The sequence below is a fragment of the Enhydra lutris genome, unplaced genomic scaffold, assembly GCF_002288905.1.
Source record: "Enhydra lutris kenyoni isolate GAN:26980312 unplaced genomic scaffold, ASM228890v2 scaffoldscaffold13, whole genome shotgun sequence".
NCBI classification, from domain to species: Eukaryota; Metazoa; Chordata; class Mammalia; order Carnivora; family Mustelidae; genus Enhydra; species Enhydra lutris.
This window is the reverse complement of record NW_019154097.1, coordinates 32,459,937-32,485,162: the sequence shown is the minus strand read 5'-3', so window position 1 is coordinate 32,485,162 and position 25,226 is coordinate 32,459,937. Positions and strand designations below refer to the sequence as shown.

The window sequence follows — 25,226 nt, the reverse complement described above, 5'->3', positions numbered from 1 at the left end:
TATATATTCTGGATATGAACTTATCAGATACATGATCTGTAAATTTTTTGCACCATCTGTGGGCTGCCTCTTCACTCTGTTGATTGTGTCCTTTGATATCAGAAATTTTACATCTGGATGTGGTTCAAACTAGTTTTCCTTTCGTTGCCTGAACGTCTGGCGTCATCTGAGCATGGGATTTGAATGAAGAGAACAAGCCTTCTCTGAGCCCTTTGCCTTTGCTGAGGGAGACCTCCTGCCAAGAGGGGACTCAAACCGTTCATCGCTGTTTGCTCCAATTGAAAAGGGAAGCATATGTGTTGACAACTGGTGCTCCAAATCATTTTTCATTCTCTAAATGACTGTTTCCACCAGGCAAATTGCCATTTGCTCAAGGATGCTGGAGGTCAGCAGCAGCTGGTTTTTCATAAGCTTCTTGGCAACGTTGCATCCAATGCTACATTTTACTCTAAGGAGTAGAACTCCGATTGCTGTCTCTGTAGTTTGGGTTTCTTCCCTACCTTTAGCGATGGAATTACTTGGTTTCATTCTAGAATATACTCTTCTGTGATTGGTGTGAGGAAAGCTGCTTGGCTAACGGACGAGGTCGTGGTGCCCGGGGACTTGCTGCCAGTCCTCCTTCATAACAGGTAGTGCACGGGGAACCGGGGAGGGGTAGCTTGCTGTCCTGGGAAATCCAATTTTTATTGTTTTGTGTCTTACTTCCACTCTTCTTTTTTTTGGTTGCGGTGTAAACTAATCATTCTTCTTTTTTTTTTTTTTAAGATTTATTTACTTATTTGAGAGAGAGCTCGTGCACATCTGCGTTGCAGGCTGGGGGGCCAGTGAGCACAGAGCCCCATGCAGGCTCAATCCCAGGACCCTGAGATCATGACCTGAGCCAAAATCAAGAGTCGGATGCTCAACTGAGCCATCCAGGCGCCCCTAAACTAATTCTTAGAGAGTTATTAGTTCCAGCCCATGCTGACTCATGTTCTGTATTCACACCAGAATCCTGTTTTCTTTTTATACTGGTACTGTTTTCCTGAGAGCAGAGAAACTGGGCTCTGGAGTCAGACTGCCATGTTTAAATCTAGGCTCTGTCATGTGCCATCTGGAGGCCTCGGCCAAATTCCTCTGTCTTTGTGTCTTTGCTTCCCCATCTGTCAGTAGGGATAACAATGACCTCTAACTCCTAGAATTGAGAAGAATCAGCAAGAGAGATAGAAACACTCATACTGGACACATAATACTTGCTCAACATATATTAACTACAAGTAGAATCACTATTTCTCTATTTTTTAATTCAGTGAAGCACTTTAAAGCCACGGATTCATTTTGTGACTGGGGATCTAAGGAAACACCACAGTGACCATCCTTTGCCTCCTGGGTGGCCGCTCTCCTGACTTCAGTGTATCTGTCATTCTCGTGCGTGCATCTGCACATTTGCAACACGTGTGTCCGTAAGCATGGTGTAGTGCTTTTTATGAGGCTTTAACACCTTACATAAATGTATCATTCTGTGTGTATTCGTCTATAAAAGTCCCTTATCAGGATCACGTGGAATGAGACCCGCAGCAGATTTGAGCCAGGCCTGCCTGAGGGTGAGGTCTGTGCCCCTGGCCACTCTGCCGTTCGGTATCCAAGGGAGGAATGCCTGGTAGTGCACGGAGGCAGGTGAACGGGTCCCTGAGCCAGGTCTTGCCCCCTCGAAAGGCAGAGTGACCGGCTACAGCTCTTAGATCTGTCTTGGTCTAGGACTGCTCAGTTACTGAGTCAGCGCCATCTGCTTTGGCTTCAGAACCCCCTGTTCCTCCAAGAATATCTAACATCACTGGAGACTTTCTGGAGGGGCGGCCACAGGCTCCATCTGTGCTGTGTAACACGAAAGAACTGCCAGAGCATATAAAGGGTCCGGTCTCTGCTGCTGGCTGGTGGCGAGGTGGGTGGAAAGGAGGGAGGTATCAGAACTCTGGGTCAAAGCCTGTCAGAGGCAATTAGGGAGAGACTAGCCAGCCACTAGCCTGGGCCTGCAGGGGATGGGCGGCCTGGAAGGAAGGAGCAAATGGCATTTACTTCGCTTTAATGTCAATTCAGTTTAGAATGATTTAAAATTTAGGAGTACCTGGGTTGGTTGGTTGGTTAGGCGCCTGCCTTTGGCTCGGGTTGTGATCCTAGAGTCTAGGATTCGAGCCTGTGTTGGGCTCCCTGCTTTGCAGGAAGCCTGCCGCTCCGCTTCTCACTCTCCCTGCTGTTCCCCCTGCCTGTGCTTTCTCTCTCTGTCAAATAAATAAATAAAATCTTAAAAAAAAAGAATGATGGGGCGCCTGGGTGGCTCAGTGGGTTAAAGCCTCTGCCTTCGGCTCGGGTCATGATCTCAGGGTCCTGGGATCGAGCCCCGCATCGGGCTCTCTGCTCAGCCAGGAGCCTGCTTCCCTCTCTCTCTCTGCCTGCCTCTCTGCCTACTTGTGATCTCTCTCTCTCTCTCTAATAAATAAAATCTTTAAAAAAAAAAAAAAGAATGATTTAGAATTTAAACATTATAATCTTGGATTTCATTCGAGGGTGCTTGGTTACTGGGGCAGTGACTACTGCTATAAGATGGTGAGTGTCTGGTGCCCCCCCAGCTGGAGTGGGCTTTGGGGGTTACTGCTTTGCTCTTGGCCTTGGCTTCCTCATCTGTGAAACTGGGAAGGGAGCCACCCAACAGACGCAGCACACGAGGGGGTCTGACGTGGAACAAGGACTCAATATATGGTCACCGTCATCATCATTACGTCCCTATCTGGCAAGTCTCACCAGCAGACAGCTGGGTGGAGGAGCTGTAGCATCCGCCAACTGGCCTCAAGCTGGTAGATGTCTTCATGCCTTGAAGGAGATCAAGATTTGAATGAGACAGTGACTGAAGACCAGAGAGTAGAACCAGAAGTTCCTACAAAGAACCCCACTCCCTGTGCCTCCTATTCCAGCAGGTTTCCAGTGTGACCCCAACCCTAACTCAAGGCCAAACCCATCTCCATCCATCCAGATTCTGAACAAGCTTCTAGAGCAATAGGATGCGAACCAGATTCTGATCTGGAAGTCTCATAAGGCCAAGGGTGTGGCAGCAGGACGAGAGGAGGAGAACAGACAGATGGATAAAGTGCCCCCATCGCCCTTTTGCCCTGAATGCACGGCCGCCGAGCAGGGAGCATCTGCGGTCTCTGAATAGAGACGCCTTTCTGATAAGGACAAATAAGACCAGAAAGAGCTCCCTCGGCCACAAGCAGTGCCCTGTTGCTGCCCAGGGCCCAAGGCAAGCTTCGTGAACTGTCTCGAATGTGAGACCATTACAGATCTTAACGTGAGCGATGCTGACTGGGGTCTGGAAGACTTGGGGCCACAGCCGGGGTGGCGGTCTCCTCTGAAACGGGCCACCGCAGAAGCCTTCCTCCTTCGACTCTCCAGAGCAAAGCCAGACCAGGAGCCATCGCGGACACCACGAATGGGTGCTGACTGACTGATTTATTAGACTCGAGCGCTTTAGTACAGAACGGTACAGAGATGATACATGTTTGTGCTTCAATACTTTCCAACAATGAGATTCTGAGAATTTCAAGGTAAACAAGTTTCAAGACAGACTAGCTTTTTTAAAATATCCTTTTGATAAATTATTTTTATATAAATAACAGAGAAAGGAAACCCAACATGTTCGACACACAAGGCCCTGAAGCGTGAGCCCTGTCGGGTCAGGGGGAGGGGACAAAACAAGCCGCGACAGCAACAAACAAACCAGTGCAAGCACCTACGGTTCTGTCCTAAGGAAACGGGGATATCTTCAGGGGGAGAAGGGAGACAGAGAGAAGGGGCCTGAAAACTAATCTGAGTGCGCCGGGGAGATTCCGAAGCCTTGAGAAGAGAACACCACGAAGCGTCTACCGGGGCGGGCGAGGAACGCACTCCGAAAGGAGAGCGGGCGGCCGCGTGGAGCTAGCACACACCACGTCTGCAGGGACATCACGAGACAGTAATATGCACACAGTCTGCAGGGGCTCAAGGGCAGCGGGGGGCTGGGCAGGGGACATTTTTGTGACTTCCACTGTCATATTTTGCGACACCAGCAGCAGGACATGTGGTGCGCTCACCATTGGAGAACGGAGAGCTGCTGAGTCTGGAGGATGACGAGACATCCTTTCTGCGTTTGCTTCTTTCATTTTTGCTTTAGAGCTAAGTTTTATACAGAGAATAAAATGATCATTTTCTCTTATAAGCATGATGACGTATGACCCCACACGACACAAAATAATGTATTATGAAGCATCTTAAACTGAGGATAATCTGAGTGGGAACAGGGTCTGCATAAATCCAATGGGCTGTTTTTCTGGGGGTTTGAAGTCTTAGGGGCATAGACCTTTGTCTACAGGAAAGGGCCCTCTGCTCAGATTCCGTTCTAGTTCATTCCTCACCTGGGGCTCCGCCTGTGCTGACCCCACTGAGAAAGAGGAGTTCTGTCGGGGGTAGTGCCCGGGGAAGGAAAGGGTCTGGCCAAAAAGCCCAGCCTAACTGCTTCTCCAAGAGACAAAAGTCCTGGTGGGACTTGCTCCACACTCGCTGGGCACTGTGACTTAGGCTGTAAAGGTGGGGGGTGGGGCAGGGAGCGGTGACAGGCTGCGGGCAGGCAGCCCAGCACTGGGCCTGACTTCATGGGAACACCTCCAGCCCCTCCCACAGCCCCAGCACAGGGATGGTAAGCCACTGGGGAAGACTAAGAGGTCTCTTCCAGCTCGAACCTCACAAGATGTCACCTGATCTTCACTGCTAAGTTTATCTGGATGAGAGCAGGCTGAGGGGGTAAGAACTAGAGTGAAGCCAACAGATTAATCCTCAGTTTGAAATATTCCAGGAACAGACATCTCTGTGATTCCTGAAAAAAAAACCAGGAACAGCCCAAAACGGATTTTGTAAAACACCCAAACGTCTACCTTCCCATACTCAAGCAATTTGCGCATGTCGCACTGGGTTATATACAAGGTCATGGAATCATAATAATGGGAAGAAGGTGTCCATTCATTCTAGAAAGTTCTACAACTTCTCCAGCAGCGTGTCCCTTACGCGGGAACTTCTCCTCTTAGGACACATATAGAAGATACCCTTTTTAAAAAACACAATGCATTATTTTCTTTTGTTTCACACAAGAAGAGGGCATCATTAAACACGAGAACGCAGCGGCGACAGTGCCGGCCAGGGCGTGCAGAGCTGGGGGAGGCAGTGGAGGGACGGGGTCAGCAAAGTAACCGAGGCGGGCAGCGGTAGGGGCTGTGGAGCACTGTGGGAAGAGGGTTCGTTTTTTGGAGGGGAGGCTTATGTTTTTAACTGCTTATTTCTTCATCTGTTTTATTCAGTTTCTTCAGCGTGTCCAGAAGTTTCTGTGGGGTGAGAATGTGCGTGGATCCTGGGGGGGCAGAAAAGACAGTGAGCTTGCTGGCTCTGGTTCCCACCGCGTCTGCTTTCCTGCTCTCCGCTCCCCAGCTCTGCACCCATTCCCCCACCCACACCCTTGGTCTAGAGGAAGCAGGGAGGGGGTCAGGGGTGGGGTGTTGGGGCCACATCACAATAGGCCTAGGAGACATTTGGGGGCTGTAGATAAATAAAACACATCCTCTGGCTCAGGCAGGGCCCCAGGCTATACCAAGGAAGGAACCCGCCTCTCCGTCTGGGCTCAGCATCATCAGCCAGGGGACGGGGTGGCTGCATTTCTGATTCTCTGTTGCACTCGAGGTGAAGCCAGGGAGAGGAATTCCAAACCATTTGGCAGGGGGAAGGCTGGGAAGGGGGCGGGGTGGTAGGGGGCTGTGTGTGGAAAGGATGGTGCCTGCTAGGGACAGAGTGATGGGCAGGGCACCCTGGGGGAAGCCACTGACCTCTGGAAGCCAGCGGGCTGGTACTGCCCTCGCGGGTGGGACCTCAGGCGTGAAAGGGAAAGGGCCAGGGTACCTGAGGCCTTACCTTGCAGAGACCGCACATTGTAAGAGATTAGAAATGCTTGCAAAAAACTTAAGCTAATGGAATTAGATATACTTCTACTGCAAAAATAAAAAAATAAAATAAATAAATGAAGTCCTTTTTCATAAGGAGAGAGAGAGAGAGAGAGCTAAGAAGTGCAATAAAAAAAGATGCATGGACCGTGTGGCTTGGACATGGACTTTACTGGAACAGAACAGAAGTGACCGGTGTGTGAACATGAGGCCGGCACACATGCAGCAGCGGGCTTCAAAGAAAGAGGTCCCGGTGGGAGAGAACTGAACAAAAGAGCCGTACTTGAAAATGTGCCCCCCTGGAGGTGCGGGCGAGGGCGTGGGCCTGGTGGGGGTGGGGACAGAAACTGCAGGGGCCAGATTTCCACCCTGAGGGTGAGCAAAAGAAGGCTTTGGCTGGCTGGTTGGGGGTGATTCCAAGTACCAGGGTCCCTGTGCCTTCGACCACTCTGTGCTCAGCTGACCCGTGACTGCTGGGACTGCAGGCCTTGAACCTGCCTGCCTGGTCCATCCAGACCGGCAGCAAACTTGGAAAGCCCTTTCTGGCATGAGGGCCTTCTTCCAACGTCCCATCCACAATAGTTCAAGCCCTAGCCACCTGTCACCGCCCCGAGTGAGGACGTATAGCCCGCAGCAGCCCCTGCCCTCGAAAGCTGACCCATGGCTCTGCAGATCTCCCTCAAAGCTACCAAAAAGCAGACTCATTTCTGCAACCTTACTGATCTTCCTAGGTGTCCTAAAGAAGGTCAAAGGCTACTCCCCGAGTGAGAAAACAGTGCCAAATCCTTAACAGAGAACCACTGCCAGAGCGAGGGCCTTCCAAATCTCAACTCCACGCAGTCTGTGCGTCTGACATCTAGAAAGCCTCTGGGTATTTTGTGCAGAGATTAACTTGGGGTCTTTCCAGGTAAAGGCAGTAAGAGTGCACGTGCCAGAGAAACCGTCCCTAATGCCCACCCCCGACACCATCCATCTGAGTTCCAGGAAACAGGGCAGAAGACTCGATTTACTGGAAAAATCAAAAGGGAGGCTCTGGTCAGATGCCCATCCCAGAACGGTCCCTGCCTTGCTTACGTGCAAACTCGAGATCTGAGGGACGCCGAAAAGGGTTAAGGAATCCATGCTCCCAGAGCTTTCTACTATCTGATAGCTGACCATCTGGTGTTCCCAGTCTGACTGAGAGAAGTTTCTCTGCAACAGGCCTGGGAATTCCTGGGCCCGGACTCAGTGGGTGTCTTTAAGACTGGCCGGTGTTAATCTGAATCACCTGAGAGCTAACTCTTGTCACCCAATCACCTGTATTGTTCTAATACCTTGGTCAAGATTCTCACCACCACAAACTCTGCACACGGAGCTGGGTGACCCTGTGACCCACACGCTGCAAACCCATGTTTTGAACCCCGGGGAAGCTGACCAGGGAGACCCTCCAGAACCGCAAGGGGGGGTCGACTGCTCTGAGGGTCCCTCTTATGCTCTGTAACCGCAAGACTGAGAAATCTGAATGCTGGTCTCCAAACACAGTCACCCCGAAGGCAGCGCTGTGGGCCAGACACAGTGAGTTCTGCCAGGACAAGATCTTTCCTAAGAGAATCTGAAATTCAGAGTGTTCTTAGAGATCGGCTGGTCTAGGCATTCCCGGCTTTGGCCAAAACGGACCTACCAACCCACACGACCCAGGGAGGCACCAGGCAATGTGTATATTTAAGAGCAACCCAGGGGAGTCCGACGATCTGCCAGGCTTGGGAACCAAGCTCTGGTCCACTCCACATCCTAAAGATGGGAGAATGAAGCCCTAAGTGAGTGCTTCTCTGCGGCCCTTCGGTGGCACGGCCAGGCCCAGAACCCATGCCACTGGTCTCAGCTCTGGGCACCTGGGCTCCTGGCCCTGGCAGGGGACATGCAAGTGAATGCTTAAAGAGCATCTGGGCGATGGGCTGGCTCTGAATTCACATTCAAATCTGAGTCCCACTGAAAAATGAGACTTGACTCCAATTGGGAATAAAGTAAAACATTCAATGTAAAAAAACAAAAACTTTTTCCCAAGGGCAAGTGCTGTGTAACACCTTCTCAGAGCACCTCCACTGGCTTCGGACGGCGCCTTGGACAGTCCCTCAGGATTGCTACTTCTAACATAACCCCCCAGAGCTGGGGGTGATGGTCTAATGCAAAGACTTCACTTCTGGACAACATGGAGAGACGAGTAACTACAGGGATTAAGGTGAGTCTTGGGGGCATCTGGGCACTGCGGCTAACCATACCAGCTCCCTTCAACCGGCACCTGGGGAAGAGAGGCACCAGAGGACCGAGTGGGCGTTGGTAGCCACAAGCGGGGCCCGCCAGGGACACCCTGACCCATTGCTGAGCGGGAAAACTCATCTCTTAGAAGCTAAGTCCCTGCAGACATTGACGTTGACAGGAGACAACCCCGGCCCTCGCCTGTCCTGCTGTGTCTTCGTCTTTGGTCACCCGCATAATCACAACAGAAGGGGGCAAGGGCTATCTTTACCTGCCTTCCGACCTCCCCAGGATCAGGGCTCCTTGTCTTGCCTTTTCCTAACGGAACGCTAAAACACCACACTGCCCCCCCCAAAAGCATTCCAGAAGCCAAGAGTATACAACTCGAGTCTATTCGTATTCTCTGCTCAGACAGCAGCCAGGATCCCCTGTGCTGACTGAACACGAAGCAGAGGAAACCAGCCTGCGAGGGACAGGCTGCTTCTGAAGCAGGGACTCCCAGAGCGAATCCTAGCGGGAGCGCCTGGGATCTGCGTTGGAGTCTTTCAGACCCTGTAAGGGATCTGCCACTGCTGCAGCCGGACTCGGCGTCTGTCCTGCAAGTCTTAAAATACATCCTGCAGCGAATGCCGGTCGCCCCCCCGCCATCTGTGCGCGGAACCACATGTCTCTGATTACCAACCGACCAAGGTACTTCTTCTGAACAATGACTTTTTTTTAAACAATGACTATTTCTTAACATTTGCTTTAATTCACCACCTACTGGCTGCACTTTCTAGGGGAAGGCAGCAGGGCAGGACGGGAGGCAGCCCAGAGCCAGGGCCGTGCAGGCTCATCCCACCGGCAGCTCCTCCCCTGCTGCTGCCCGGGGGAGCCACCGCTCAGCCACAGGGAGGAAAGAGCAGAGAAGCGGCACAGCTGCCTGTTCTGACCTTTAGAGCGAGTCCTTTTTTGGCCCGAGCACGTTCTCTGCATACAAACAAGCACGCTTCCGGTGCTCCCTGGTTATGGTCCCGATGGCCCCGTGCCCGGAAGTTCATCGGACCGCAAACGCGTGAGTGCGGGCCTGCAGGCTGAGGCCCCCGAGCTGAATTACTGAATTAGACGGTCAGAGCTCGAGGCGCCTGGGGCCCTGCGATCCAGCCTCTCTCCTTTCTGCACACTGTGTGCCTGGGCGGGGGGGTGGGGTGGAGTGTGTGGAGACGGGACCTCCTACAGTCCCACAGGTGGGCTCGGGTCCAGGCCTCACCACTGCTCGACTCTCTGGGCCACATCTCAGCCCGGGTGGGGGGTGTGGGGGGTCCGGGGACACCGTCAGTGGAGTGCACGAAGTCAGGCACACAGAGTGTGGCCTCATCCCAGACTGCATACGAAAGCCACAGAGTGACTAATGCCACAGTGGAGTTCTTCAGGAACCGTCTGTCATGTAACACACCAGAGGCGGTTCCTAACACACGGGATGGATGGCAAGAGGGAGGAGGGAATGAGGACAGGAATAAAAGCTGGATAGCCTCCCAGACAGACACGGGCTTCCTGGGTAACAGGTAAAGGCACAAGCGTGTGGGAGAGAGAAGACACACTCCCTCAAACAGCACACTGTGTGAGGAACGGGTTTTAACCGAAAGGTTCTCAGATCTCACTAAGAGACTTCAGTGCGAGAGAGGGGTAAGATGACTCAGCTCTGGGAAAAATCCACAGGAGAATGAAAATACAAGCAATTACTGAAAGAGTAAGTGACTGCTAAGGGCCGTTTCCCCCAGACCAACACGAGAGCTGAGCTTTCCAGTGGCGGCTGGGGCTCACCACGTACACAGTGGCTCATGACACCATCACCGCTTAGAAACTGTTCCTCGAGCTGAGTGCCTGTCCTGGGAAAAAGACTTTCCGGGTCTAACCACCACTGACGTGGAGTCTACTCTGACGCGCTCTGACGCGCTCCAACGAGCCTCCTTCATGCTCAGGTGCCCGCGGATGTCTCCACTGGACCTCTGCCTTCGGAGGATGGCCCCTCGAACGCCTGCAGGCCTCACGCTCTAGTTCCCACCCGCAAAGGCAGGATGCTATGTGTTCCCTGCCTGGTCCCCATCCCCCGGCTCCCCTCAGCTTCAGCTCCACTGAAGGACTGGTCGCAGCAGTTACGAGCACTTTCGGATTAAAACCCAGGGGGCGGCACTGCCTGACTGAGCAGCGGGTGACGCAGGGCCCGAGTGAGCTGGCAGGCCGGGGCCCAGAGGCTCTCGCGGCAGGGTCTGTGAAGGCAGCACCGGACACATTTTCAATCGGTGTTAAGAACTGCAAGCATTTTCTTGTTGAAAGAAAATCAAATAAATAAACTAAAAAGGGAAAAAGAAAGAAAAAGTGTGACGGAATAATCAAAGAAAACCCTTCGGAGTGGAAGAGTTTCTTTTCTGTAATAAGCTGCTTTTACTTTGTTTCTTTGGCTCTCACTCCATTGTTGGAGCCTGATCCTCAAAAGATACCCTAGAGGACTCCCTGAAGTCGGGGTGTCTCAGGTCCATGAGAAATTTGGTGGGAGTGAGAATGTGAGTAGAACCTGCGGGAGAACAGAGTCCAGCTGACTGCTTGAACAACGGTACGTCACGGGCACATGCCAACTCAGGCCTACGCTTTATGCAGCCAATGAGGTACAAGAAAGCAGGACGCGAGCACGCGCACGCGCACGCGCACGCAGGCCTCAAGGACAGCCGGCATGCACAAAGCAGGTGAGGCCGCGCTGCGGACGTCCGCTGTCTGCGCAAGGCTGCTCCGCGAATCAGGGCAACTTTCTCTCCCCGGGGTTCCGCCCCCCAACAGGGAACTGCCAGTCAGGGCCAAAGTCGAAGTGGGGGATTTACATCAAAGCCTGGCTGTGACAGCTTCTGCCCAGGAAAGCTGCATTTGAGCTGAAAATTATCAGACGTGTGCATGCAACACACACACACACACACACACACACACGAGTAGGAGAGAGAGAGCTTTATCACGGGGTCCATGTAACAAAAAGGAGAAAACGGTACAGGGAGAAGTGGTGACCAGGTGGGGAAGTTCCAGGGAATGGGGAGGGCAAGGAGAGGATGTCCAATCTCTCCACTGAATGGTGGTCTCTAGAAAGGGGGTTGACAGTGCGAGGTCCATCTTGACACACCCAGGAATGGCCACATGGACTGGTCTGCAGAACCTGGTCACTCTGAGAGCTGGGGGCACTGTGACTGGGTTGCCCCCAAGCAGAGGTGTAAAACAGACACAGCTTGTGGAGGTGAGGGAAAGGCCAGGGCAGTATGTGCTGACAGCCTTTAGTCAATCAAGGTCAAGAGGCACCCTGGGCAGGTGTAATCCATTTTGTTAAGGGCAACATGGGGCCAAAAAAGGCATTTAGAGAAAGCATGATCTTTCTCCGCTTACTCTTCTCCTTCCAGCCCTAGAAACTATGGAAAGGAGTAAAGTCTTCCGCTGCCTTAATTCAGCTCTAATGAGTTGTTTCCTTTCTTCTTGAAAGGAAACACAAGAAAGGGTACGGCCGACCTAGAAGTGGTAGGAACTGTAAGGCGGCGGGGCCCCTTCGCAGAGTCCGGCAGTCAGGCCAGTATGTTTCGGGCAATATCTGCTCTCACGCTGTGTCTGTCCGTCTCCAACTGACACGTAAAGGAGGCGGCGAAAATTTACCTTCCATTCACTGAGCGTCTTCCGGATATGAGGCCCAATGCTAGGAAAATGCAAAGTCCCACCTCAGGCTCAGCGTAAGGCTGTAAGTGGGTGTTCTTAACCCCGTTGGGTTCGGTAAGGAAATTGCGGTCTACCCAGAGGTGGGGCACTTGCTCAAGGTGACCCACTTGGCAGTGGCCGAGCAGGGACGGGAGCCGGGGTGTGTTGGAGTCTGTGATCTGGCGCTTCCCACTGCTGGCAGCCGCCTCTCATCACGAGACCCGGTGCAGACACAAGGAAAGAGCCCTTGGCCCCGTAGCTGCGGCTGTCCACAAACGTGTCTAGAGACTAAGTTTTGCAGGGGCAATGGAGAATCGAAGACAGCATGAAACACCGAAGCATGGAATGGGTCAGAGTGCGATGAAGCAGCCCCTTCCGTCTGGAGTACATGCCCCCACTCACCTATTAGCACTTCCCACTTTCCATTGGCTTGGGTCACCTCGTAAGCACAGCGCATCTCGTTCAGGCTCACGCCCCCAAGGATGAAAATGATGAGGCGGGGACCACTGCGGTACTCCCCTGGGGCCTTATTCTTATGCCAGTGCCCATAGCGGGCGCTGGGGTCCGGGGGAGAGGGAAAAGAGGAGAGGGAGGGAGGGAGGGAGAGAGAGGGAAAGAAAGAGATTAATTATGTTTATCTGCACTGAAGTATTTAGTATTCCATACCTCAATGACTTATTCATACATTCGTCTGTACACCAGTGACCGAAACAGAGTAGTAGAAGTGTTGGTTCAGCTGAGCCACTGTGCATGTTATCAAAGGGTCTGGTGGCCCATGCTGTGAGCTTGTCACCCTCTTGGAAACATGTAGGCAACAGGCAGGCTCAAGATAGCTTTAAAGTTTGACGTGTTACATCCCACAGCTTCGCCCCTCACGGTGGTTGATGGGCTTCTGCTCTCGAGCGTACGGGTTTCTGGGCTTGTCTGGGACACTCCACTGGCAGTGAGCAGTGACGACGGAGTCAAGGGCCGTCTTCAGGTTGGCATGCTGATTTACGCACTGAGCACCTCACCGGGCCACGGTCTCCCCTAGCACTGGGGTGGCGACCCGAGGGAGATTCAGCTGTGCCCACCAAGAGCTCGCAGCTTAACTGGGGTGGGTGTGGAGGAGGAAGCAGGTTGGGATCGTGGTACCGAGGAGCTCAGTGCTACCGGGACACACACAGGGGAGGGCCTTCTAGCACCATTCGGGCCTCACTGGAGAAGTCTTCCCAGGAGATGTGACACTGAGCTGCCCCTGAAAGGCATTTCAGTGGTGGGACGGTTCCCAGAGGGGCTCTCCCGCCCCTGGGCTTCTCTTAGAAAGTGTTCACCTTGTCCTCAGAAACAACGAGAAATGAGTTGCTTCCAGGTTAAGAAAATGGGGGAAACAAAACAAAAAGCAAAACAAGGAGAGCGAGTCTCTACTGAAATTTCCACCCTTCTCCCGGACTATTGATAGCATTAAAGTCACTCTCCAATCCTGAAGGTGCCGGGGGTCAACCCAGAGAGAGAATCCTTTGACAGTCTGCCATCGTCAGCCCGCCTCGCTGCGGCACTACCGGGAAATTTTGAATTTCACCCCGACATTGGCAATCAACATCCGGCCTCCACTGGTGTCAGAGGGGACGCGCAATGCCACAGGGGCCACGCAGGCCTCCAGCCTCGGCCCGAGAGGTCTGAAAGTGAGGGCTGGGAGGCAAGAGAGAAGACGGGCAGGCAGAGCATGAGCAGGGAGCACGGGGAGTTCATCCGGCAGGGCGTGCTACTCCAGGGCCCCGGCACACCCTCTTAGGAGCTGCGAGCTCCTGTTCCAAGCTCAGGTGGTCACGGGCAGTTGCCAGGAGCCACTCCAGGCTCTCGCTGTTGGAGAAAAACAGCGGCACCCTGGCCGGCTGCCACCCCAGGAAAGGTGCTGTTCTGGGTCAGGGAACAGCCTGGACCACATGTATGAAAGAGGCCAAGAGGAGCCTGGAGGTGAAAAACCTTCAAGGCTCATCAGAGAGCAAAGCAGGAAAGGCTTCCCGAGGCTTGGCAAGGAGGGGAAAAAGAGGAGACGCTTCTGAAAACAGACCCTGGAAGATGCCGTGAGTGACCAAGAAAATGGAGCGCTGGAGAACCCAGGGAAAGAAGCATGGATTGCGATCTACTCCCATCTCCAAGCTGAAACATTTGAGCATCACCAGGTGCGTGACAGAAACCCAGTAAACCCAAGGCATCCACACTTCCATCATCTACGTATCCATCAAGAATTATTCAGAGAAATGCAGCTCTGTGCAGACCACGTGTTCATCCCCTTCTTAATTAATTCTAGAAGTAACTCATCACAAGTGAAAGCAGAATACACTGAGCACCTACTTTGCACCAGGCTCTGTTTTAGCAACACAAATCCTGACCCTCACGAGGCTGACGTTCGAGCTGGGGGAGATTGGCCGTAAACAAGAGAAACGCAAACACTTTATGACGTGCTGGTTTAAACTATGGAGTGGACAGAAAAGGAACGGGGGAGACGAGGTACTGGGGGGAGGCTAGCACTTTTTTTCTTTATTTTCTGTAACACCTTTACTGAGAGATAATTCACGTCCTACAATTCCCTCATTCGGCACGTGCAATTCGGTGGTCTTCAGTACAGTCACAGAACCATGGACCATCACAGTCAATTTCAGGCTATTTTCATCACCCCGGAAAGAAAGTCCATACCCATTAGCAGTCACTCCCCATTCCCCCACCCCAATGCCTGCCCCCAATCCCCAGCAATCACTTATCTACTTTCTGTCTCTATAGGCTTGCCCAGTCTGGACATTTCAATGTGTGGACTTTTGTGACTGGCTTCTTACACTTCATATAGTGTTTCCAGGCTTCACCTACGTTGTGGCACATGTCAGTGCTTCATTCCTTTCTTTGGCTGGATAATATTCCATTGTATGGACACACCATGTTTTGTTTACCCATTTATCTGTTGATGGAAATTCGGGTCATTTCCACTTTTGAGCTATTATGAATAGCGCAGCTAGGAACACTGGTGTAGTGTAATGTCTAAAAGGATAGTTAAGGAAGGTGGAGGAGATAAGGGGCAAGCCACGTAAATATACTGGGGACAGATCATTTCAGGCAGAGGGGAAAGCAAGTGCAAATGTCCTGAGGCAGAAGCAAGCCTGTGTGCAGAGAAGGAAGCTAGCATGGCAGAAGTGGAGAGAATGAAGGGAGGAGTAAGGAATGAGTCAGAGTGGAGTGGGAGCCGGAGGGTGAAGGGCCTGCACTCTGACTGTGATGAGAAGCAGTGGGAGGGTTCTTGTGGATACCGCTGCTTCCTAACAGGACTACCGTGTGGCTGACCATGTACCAGAGATGGTCCCACTTCTCCCCCTCGCTGGCTCAGGGTTCTCACTCACCTGACTGCGGTGGTACTAAAGGAGGCAGAGGAGCGCGTAGAGATATAAGGGTAGTGCTTGGTATCAAGTTTGTCTTCAATAGTGTCCTGGAAAGAAAAGAGACAGATATTTGGATTTTGCCATTTGTTTGAGAAGGGCTGACAGAACCAAGGCAAGATGATTCAAAGAACAAGTCACTTAGCACAGTGACTCGGCCAAGTTTGCAACGACCAGAGCTCCCCCGCCCTGCTGCCCGCTGCAGATGCCTCACGCTGTGCTCTGCAGGGCCAGACGCTCTACAACAGGCTGGTGCACTGAGATCAGTCTGCAGGTCTGCTTCTTTAAGAGAAGTTTAAAAAATAAAAACTGCAATGGGGAGCCTGGTTGGCTCAGTTGGAAGAGCAGATGACTCTTGACCTTGGGGTCCTGAATCCAAGGCCCATGTTGGGTGCAGAGATTATTTTAAAAAATCACCTTAAGCAAAACCAGACCACATTAATTTTCCTTGCTTCTCTTCTGTTTTTTCTTTTTCTTTTATATTCTATGTGAGGTACGAATGCTGCATTCTGTCCAAAAAAATCCTGACACTTGCCTTCAGTCTTGTAGAAACTAGGCACAGGCAGAATCTCACAGGCAAGACCAAACCTTACACCTTCAGTTTTCCAAGGGTTTAATTATGTGGTGGGTGGATTCCAGCTATGCACCTCCGGCTGCCTAGAAATCTCCACTCCTCTTAACAGCTACCATGTGAAGCCTACACATGTCTTCAGGGGGCTGGGGAGAGGGGCTGGAAAAGGGAGCAGAGAACAAAGGCGCAAATGAGACAGAGGGGTGGGCTTTAATTACATTGCAAAGAAATGTAATTGGTTTCTAGATGTTCATGTTCACCCATCCTTTTGGATTGTGGGTTTTAAAAATAGGAAGTTGACTCAGTACATATATTTAAAATATACTTATTTTAACATATAAGTCAGCAGGAACATGGACTGCTTGAATTGACAAAGGAATTCTGGGAAAGTCCCTTCATTGTCAGGACCCCAGTCCTGTCCACCTACAGAGAGCAGGAGCTGGACAGCGTAGCTCCAAGACCCACACCAGAGATCTATGGGGCAGGATTCTAAGCAGGGTTTCTCTGAGCTACAAGCAGAGAGCAGAAGGACAATTCACATTCACAAATATGAAACACATACTATATGCAAGGCACAGAGCCAAAGGACACGAGGTGAGGGCAGAGGCCAAGGTATAAAAAGCTGACGCCAAACACTGAATGGATACATATACGTAAAGGGTATCCCTGACACACACTACAGGAGGCCGGGGCAGCCTCTGTGGTGCTGGGCGGTCAGATGGGCAGTGTATGGGAACAGTCAGACCGGACGGGGACTTTGAAGGAAGGCAGGGTTCAGAAGTGGAGAGGGAGAGCACCACAGGCAAGGGACAAATGTGAACAGAAGAGCAGAGGCAGAAACATGCTGCGGGGTCCCTGACTGACGGGGAGTCTTAGGGAGGGACTGGCTCAGGTGGCATCCCTAAGGCCACTCCACACCCGCACCCTTGGAGGGGCACCTGCTACCCATCTGACGTGTACATGCTGGGATGTGTTTGGTTCTTTGGATACAGCACCATCGAGGGGTCTCTACTATGGGGCTATGTCATAGGGGTCATGGGGGTCTGCATCTGGTAGCCTCTTCCTAAACCCTCAGGACAAGGCTGTGGGGCCTAAAAGAGCCCTAAGACCGGATACAAATCCTCCTGGACAGATAAACCCAGGCTATCCCCGCCGCCCCACAGCAGGTGAAGCTGCAGGCCTCTAGGCCTGGACGTGAAGAGCCCCAGCCCTGGCTATCGCCCCCACACCCACACAGCCCTCCCTTGCTGACCTCCATGATGTCTTTAATGATCGGGGTCCACCGCGAGAGCTGGTAGGTCTGCTCGCTGATGCGCTCCTTCCGCTCTGGCTTGCTCCTGCGACGCAGTGTGGACTGAGGGCAAACACATGTGAGATCAGATGGAGTCCTGGATCATTTGGGCCCCTGAGACTTAGCTGGCCCTTGGAAATTGCTCCTAAGGACTCCTTCAGAGAGTCAGCACTGGCAGAGTACAAAGTGGGAGGGGTTTTCCTGGGAAATTTCAGCATGTGCCCCTTAGGCTTTTGCCCAAGAACTTGGAGCAAACTTGGCTCTTTAAAGCCATTAAAAATGGCAAATGCAGATCAAACATATAAGTGGCATTCAAATAAATCCCGGTAGTGGGGCCCCGGGAGCCTCCGTCAGTCAAGCATCTGACTCTTGGTTTCAGCTCAGGTCATGGTGGCTGGGTCATGGGATTGAGCCCCACATCAGGCTCTGTGCTCATCGGGGAGTCTGCTTGAGATTCCCTTTCCGTCTGCCCCTCCCCCAACTGGCAAATACACTCTCTCCCTGCCTCCCATCTCTGTAAAATAAATAAAATCTTGAAAAAAAAAATCCTGATTGTTGTAAACATAGTTTGCTTTTATTTTTTTTTTATTTTTTTTTAAAGTACCTATAATTACCATTTTATTTTATTTTTTTTTTCTTAAGATTTTTATTTATTTATTTGACAGACAGAGATCACAGGTAGGCAGAGAGGCAGGCAGAGAGAGGAAGGGAAGCAGGCTCCCTGCTGAGCAGAGAGCCCGATGCGGGGCTCGATCCCAGGACCCTGGGATCATGACCTGAGCCGAAGGCAGAGGCTTTAACCCGCTGAGCCACCCAGGCGCCCCCATAGTTTGCTTTTAATTATAGGAGAAAATACTGCTTTAGATAGGACTTGGTCTTTGATTTTGCTTCAACAGTCCAGGTGCACAAGTAAACCATCTCCACTCCTATTTGGGTGCCTCTTGTGAACAAAGGTCTAAAAACACCGAACTATGTCCAGTTCTAGGTCTCTGGTCTGGGCTCCGGGACAAAGTTTTTGACTCTAAGATTCCAAATGAAGTACATTTGCAACTCCAGCTTTAGGGCACTGCTGTGTGACTGACTCCCCATAGGAAGGAGCTATACACTGAGGTTCCTAGCAGAGAGCTCTGAGAGGGCTCAGGCCTCCTCCTCCAGCTCTGGAGTCCCTGTGCTGTGTGGCTGGGCTTCTCAGACACCCTGCCCTGGCCTGGTTCTGAATCATCACCAGTGAAGGACCAAGTGGCAAACCTGCTTGACGCTAAACATCGTGTTCTTGCCCTCGCAGAAGATGCTGGACCTGGGTGTGCAAAGGTCGAGCCAGACTGACCTCAAGACCCAGAGGATGAAGCTGGCGGGACTGGGGCTGGTTTCAGACACAGCTCAGCTTTAATGGCTCTGTGCAAATCTTGGTTCTGGGAGTTACACTTCTATTTTAGTACATCTCTATGCCTTTATTCCCTCCAATTTTATGCTTTCTCTCTCTCTCTGTTGAGTGTATCACAAGTCGCCTTAAGTAAATCAGGGGAGAATAGATAAGACACGCCAGCTTCCCTTCTGCCTCTCCCTCCCCATAGGCAAGGCTGGCCCCTTACATCAGTGACGATGGGCACCCCCAGGTGAGCCATGTTGGTGATGATCTCGCTGTCCTCTGGGGGGATCTGGGCGTGCTGGATCAGTTTATTCAGGTTCTCCTCAGTGATGCCTGTGAGAACGAAACCCCTGGTCACCGCACCTGGCTACTGTCATCACACAGAAGCAGAGCCGATCACCTGGGGGGACTGTGCCCATTCTTCTCAGAGTTACCAGAAATGAATCTTCACCACATCAACTTTACTATAAGATGAGGACAAAAATCAACATTTCGATTCCATTCTAGCCACTCTGTCCCAGGCTATGACCAACGGCAACTGCCCCATTATGGTCTATATTTCCATCTGTCTCCTGGTTCCCAGCCACCCCTGCCCACCCCACCCACACTTAAGTCAAGAGTCTCAGTGTCCATCTCCTGCACAGCAGACACTTCTGGGCAACTATGATGTGGGTAAAAATCAGTTATTTAAAGGCAGAGATTACCAATGTGATGCAAGCATCTGGCAGACGTGCCCTCACAAACTAGCTTTGCGGTCGGTGGCCTCTCCCTGCTCCCACCCATCCCTTCCACGGATGCCACAGCTTTATTCCCTCTAGAATTCATTGCCTCCAGTTGCAACTCATTTGCTTACATCTCCCCAAGGGTAAAGAGCCCCCAGGATCTCCGTATTAAATCCCCTCTCCATGTCTCCTAAACTACTTTTCTACTTTGTCTTCTCTCTCCCACCTGCCTCGTTTGCCCAAGGAAGGGCCTCTCCCCTCTTCTCTATCCCACCGTTCCTACCATTCTTCAAAAAGATGTAGAGAAGGATGATGCGGATTTTGTCGTAAGTGCTGACATTTGCATCCAGCAGAATGGGGACGATGGCTCTCATGGGGTCCTTGATCTTCTCCCCTTCAGCATCTGTGCCCATGGCCAGGTCCTGCAGAAAACACACGACGTTGGCCCCATTCGTGGTGACAGTCTGGATGGATGGGAACTATTAGACAGTTGGTGGTCCGTAAGTGGGATTTGTCCCTTGGCTGGGGAAGGTCCTATGCAGGGGCTTCTGCTGTCACGACGCCCCATCCTCAGCGCCGGCGTCATCAGCGTTGTTTCCTACGGCGCCAGTGAGAAGTGTTGACAGCCCCAGGGTTCACTTTGCAAAAACAGAAACCACCGTGATTTTTTCTGCCGTCTTTGAAGGCAGGCAGCTCCCTCCGGGTGAGTGGCAGCGTACCTGCGCCGACTCCTCAGGTCAAGCCTCAATCCTGGTGGGGCCTCTAGATGTACAAAGCCCTGCTGAGGGATCAGGGCTGAAAGAGCTGCACTTCGCACACTGGACAAGCTTTGGCATCTTAAGGGGCCGCTGCCGGGCTAGACTCTTCCCATGCTCCCCGTTGGCGCTGCAAGATACGCTTTTTGAGTTTTAGCTACTCTAGGTTTTTGACCTGTTTTTAATCTTCCAACCACTTTTAGGGCGAGAAAGAAAACAAGGACTCCTGAACCGCAAATCCAACCCAGGCAGATGAAGAAGGAGAGAGGGGCTGGCAAAAGGAGGACAAGAGAGAGCACAGTGATGCCCTGCTTCAGGACTCGGGCAACAGTCAGATCCGCTGTGGAGGGGCCAGAGAGGGCGGCACACTGGCCTCAGCAAACCAAGAACCCTTCACTCTGTTCTCAGAGACTGGCGGCTGCCACTCCCCCTGGAGCCCGGACAGGGCTGGCCTTCATGAAGGTTCCTGCCTCTAAGACCCCACGAGTCCATAACCGTCTCGGTCTCGAGTTCATGGTCTGTCCAGGTTGAGGAAGGTGAGCGCCCCCAGGCCCCTTCACCTCTCAGAGCTACCACCAGCCTCAAAGACGTTTGTTTAGCGGGACCCGAGTCCAATACTCTCTAAAGGGCCATTTCAATGTAACAAGTTCAACAAATACTATGGAGCACTTCCGAAAAAAAGTACTTTGCCAAGGATTCACCCTGACCACATTTTTACTGATGTAGGGATACCCTATTTCCAGACAATCCAGTTCTTTTGGAGAGGACATCCTGTGCTTGCCAAGATTGCCCTTGAAACTGATGGACTCTCGCAGGGCCACCTCCCCTTGGAAGAGCGTCTGTGAATCAGGACAGGTCCGACAAACCCAAGCTGGCTTGTCACATCACGCCAGAATTTGTAAATCTCAGCTTCACACTGAGAACCCGAGCCGTTCTTTCCCACTGAGGCTTCACGCTCACTTAATGCCCTCCCTTGCCGTAGCAGCTGACCCTAGCTGAGGAACGTTCTCATACTTGGAAAACGGAAGGCCAAGTTTAGTGACTCCACACAACACTCCTGGAAAATGTGGCAACATCGTTATTTCCCTTTGCAGATGAGGAAAATAAAGCAGAAATAGGCACATCAAACAAATCAGTGACAGAGATAGAACTCACATCCCAAACTGCTGATTTTCAGTCCTAATTGTGATCAGGGAGGCTGTGGGTGAGTTTCTGACATGCTACTGCACTAGCTTTCCACAGCATCTAGGTCTCCAAAGCTGGTATGGCCGCGGCAGGAGAAAAATACACTCAGAATATAAAACTCAGCTGGCCTTGTCAGTATAGGGCTCAGAGATCCATATATCTCTCTAGACATTCCGGGGAGCCAGTAGAAAGCCAGACATGCAAAATCCAAATGACACAGCATTCCAGACCAATCTAGTCCCTACCATTGAGAGCGGAAGTGCACTGATTGGCTCCAGAGTTGAGACAACGTGATCTAGAAGACTTCTATATCCTATGATTCTGCAGGATGTTCAAGGTCAGACGTTACAATTCAGCTGGGTCAATGGGCATGGCAGAAAGAGAAGGAAAGGTTCCTACCTGCTCTACCCGGCAGAGTTTATCCACGGTGCCTTGGTAATGCTTCATGCAGTCCTCAGCCAGGTGCAGGTGAGTCGAATACTGGGAAAAAGCAGAGAATGTGTGATCAAGAAATCACTCACTGACTTGTGCAATATTTACTGAGCTCCTACTACGTATAAACACTAGGCAGTGTAACAGGGAGATGCCAGCCTCATAAAGGGGATAAGACGTGCATTCCAGCAGGAAAGCAAACATCATGACAGAAAATTCTATGTGTCGAGAGAGGGGGACAAACTACATTCTCACGGAGGCAAGTGGAGGGAGGAATCCTTTATGGGGGTGGGGTGGTATGATGGTTCTGCAAGGTGTCCACGAATTCTTGGCTAGCCCTCCTTCTAGGAGGTGGAGCTTAATTCCTCCCTCCTTGGGCATCAGTGGGATTCAGTGACTTGCTTCTAACAGAGTGTGGAGGACATGATGTAGGACACTTCAGGTCAGGATGGAAAAGGCTCTGTGACTTCCTCCTGGCTCTCTCCCTCAGGTCACTCATGCTGGGGGAGGCCAGCTGCCATGTCATGAGCACACTCAAGCGGCCCAGGGTAGGGGCCTGTGATGTGAGGAATTGAAGGATAAAGAGAGACAAAGATGAAGAGGAGGAAAGAAAGTCATAGCAAATAAGCTATCCAGCCTTTCAGCTTTTCCTAATAAAACTGGAAGTTGATTAAAAACCTGTGGATTTCAATGTATCAGTCAGTGGGGCTCTGAGAGGTCTTATTGCAACTGTTGATATCCTCAAGATTCAAATCCATTATTTGGGATCGTCATACCTTGCTGAGCTCTTTCTGGTACTGGGGCATCTTCTTCAACATCTGGGATAGGTCCCGCATGGTGGTCTACAAGGGGAAGGAAAATATATAATCTCAGTCCAATGGCCTTGACCTAAGAGGCTGTGCAAGGGTGGTGGGCACAGGGCAGGAGAGCAGCCAGCACCAGACTTCTCAAATGCATGCTCAGAAATTCTCAAAATGAATCTGTTAAACCTGAGATCACTGAGGGTTTGGATTTCCAGGCCTTTGGTTCAAAAAATTATTGATCCAAATACCATGAGTATCTTATAGGTGGGGAACTGAACTCCAAAGTGTAGCAATTATGTTTTATTTATTGGACTAGAAAGTTACTGAGAGCATAGTTTTTGCCAGGAAAGAGCAACTTATCTTCTCTGAGCTGCTTTTCTGCATACTCAGCTCAAGCAGTCTTGAAATTGAGTTCCTATTTCATCCCAGCAGAAAGGCTACAGTTGTGTAGACAGGTAGGAAGAAGATGGGAAAAGGCTGAGATGTGCATCTTGACAGGTGAAAGGGGTCTGTTTACTTGCTAAACTGTGTGACCCACCTAATTCCACTCTTATCCAACAAAAATTTACTGAATTACCACTATATGCCAGGTTAGGTGCTGGAGATACAAGAACAAAACAAACAAAAAAGAGAAATTCTTGCCTTTGCAGAGCTACCGTCTAGCAGAGGAGCCATTCCAACTTCAGAAAATCACGAATGTGGGTGCATAGGTGCATAGAGGCCCCTCACTGGTCCAGGGAGGAGTGGGGACGGTTTTCCTGAGAAAATGATGCCTGAGCCTAAGGACCAGGACTTCACAAGGCAAGGCCCAGGCAAGGAACTCAGGCATGACTGGAGCGAGGTGGTGGGTGCAAGAGGGTGGGGGGCAGACCTGATGGCCCAGTGCTGTAAGGTGTGTCCATGGGTGAGACTTGATTCTACTGGGAACAGAGTCACCAAATGGTGTTAAGCAAGGGAGTGACACAATCAGAGCTGTATTTGCCTTGACCATGATGGCTAAGCCACCTCTGACGAACAGTCAGGGTAAGGAGAGAACTGGGAAAGTTATGGGTTCTAATTCTACCACAAGCTAAAAAAAGGTTTCATGGTTCTCTGGCTTAAACGGAATTATGATCTAAAATAGTGAAGATTAATCTGCAGAGTAACAAAATGAAGATCTCTACAAACATCAAAAGATGGAGGCTCTGATCTCAACCTTGAAGGCAAAAATAAGACAAAGTGATATTAGATAAAGAGGGGATGATGCGGGGTGCCTGGGTGGCTCAGTGGGTTAAGCCTCTGCCTTCAGCTCAGGTCATGATCTCAGGGTCCTGGGATCGAGCCCCACATCGGGCTCTCTGCTCGGCAGGGAGCCTGCTTCCTCCTCTCTCTCTGCCTGCTTCTCTGCCTACTTGTGATCTCCGTCTGTCAAATAAATAAATAAAATCTTAAAAAAAAAAAAAAAAAGAGGGGATGATGACCCCCTAACTCCCTAGTCTTGTGCCAAGGAGGCGCCCTGCCGGCCAGCTCCCAAAGAGAAGACAAGGATTAGCCTAAATGACGTGTTTACCTTCTCTCCAGTGTTCATTCTCTTGCTGGAAGAAAAATCTTTCAGGGAACGGGTGACTTCCCTAGAAGACAAAAGGAGGCAGCTAAGTTTTGCAGCAATACCTTGGGCCTCCACGTCGATGCTACAGAAGCAGTGTGAGTCTTCCTTTAGGAACATGTGGCAACTTTCCCTGCCAGTAAGGTATGCCCTTAAAGTGATTTTTTAAAAGAAAGATTTCATTCATTTATTTGACAGAGAGAGAGCAGGAGAGCATAGGGAGGGGGAGAGGGAGAGGGAGAGGGAGAAGCAGACTCCCCACTGAGCAGGGAGACTGATGTGGGGCTCCATCCCAGGACCCTGGGATTATGACCCGAGCCAAAGGCAGACGCTTAACAGACTGAGCCACCCAGGTGCCCCTTAAAGTGATTTCTGAAGAAGAGAGAGAGGGACATAACACTTTCCTAACTAACATTCTAAACCAGGGTCTCAGGGGTGTGTGTGTGCATGCGCGTGTGTGCATGGGATTATCTGAGAGAAGAAATGATTAGTACATCTACTTATGTTTATTTTACTCTATTCTTCTTAAATTCATATGTTTCTATATACTGTAAAACATATATTTTACTACAATTAATTATATACTTAATTCATAAATAAACTTGCATATTAGAAATAGGAAGCAACCTTTTCCTAAGATTGAGTGATCCAAAAAGTTGGGGACCACTTTTCTGAACAACTGAACTATCCAGGCTATGTTCTTTTCCCATTCTTCCTTGTGAATTTACTGAGGATATCACCAACTCAATGTAATAAAATGTCTTTCTGCAAAAGCAGAATTGTTATCTGGTGTTAAAAACATTCAGGTGTTAGGGGCACCTGAGTGACTCAGTAGGTGGGTCATGGTCTTGGGGTCCTAGCCTCAAACCCCACACTGGTCTGGTGGAACTCCCTTCTCAGCGGGGAGTCTGCTTCTCCTTCTACTTCTGCCCCTCCACCCCTGCTTGAGCAATCTCTCTCTCAAATAAATAAACAAAATCTAAAAAAAAAAAAAAAAAAAAAAAAATTCAGGAGTTTGAAACATTTTCAGAGCAAGGTACAGGTTCCATATATACACATCAGCTCTTGCTTGGAAATTTTAGGGATGACAATAGTGGAAGAAGATTACCCATCAGCTATATAAAAGAAAATCATAAAAGAAAATCAAATTGATGCAGTGAAATCTGGATCTTCCAA

At 50.8% G+C, this 25,226-nt stretch overlaps 1 protein-coding gene across 2 annotated transcripts in view; it reads right to left on the bottom strand.

The window, feature by feature from the left end:
- Positions 1-3,464: 3,464 nt before the first annotated feature.
- The window catches only part of LOC111146031 (syntaxin binding protein 1), a 71,296-nt gene continuing 49,534 nt past the window's right edge, over positions 3,465-25,226 (bottom strand). Inside the window, exons 11-20 of one of the 2 annotated variants that reach the window (XM_022501401.1) lie at positions 24,015-24,075; positions 22,439-22,504; positions 21,630-21,710; positions 19,574-19,712; positions 18,792-18,901; positions 17,161-17,262; positions 15,302-15,387; positions 12,333-12,487; positions 10,657-10,782; positions 3,465-5,410 (exon numbers count right to left, since the gene is read on the bottom strand). In XM_022501401.1, coding sequence (XP_022357109.1) covers positions 10,673-10,782; positions 12,333-12,487; positions 15,302-15,387; positions 17,161-17,262; positions 18,792-18,901; positions 19,574-19,712; positions 21,630-21,710; positions 22,439-22,504; positions 24,015-24,075 — 910 coding nt within the window. In that variant the 3' untranslated portion in view covers positions 3,465-5,410; positions 10,657-10,672. The remainder of the gene's footprint in view (positions 5,411-10,656; positions 10,783-12,332; positions 12,488-15,301; positions 15,388-17,160; positions 17,263-18,791; positions 18,902-19,573; positions 19,713-21,629; positions 21,711-22,438; positions 22,505-24,014; positions 24,076-25,226) is intronic. The other variant, XM_022501402.1, reaches the window with a different exon arrangement.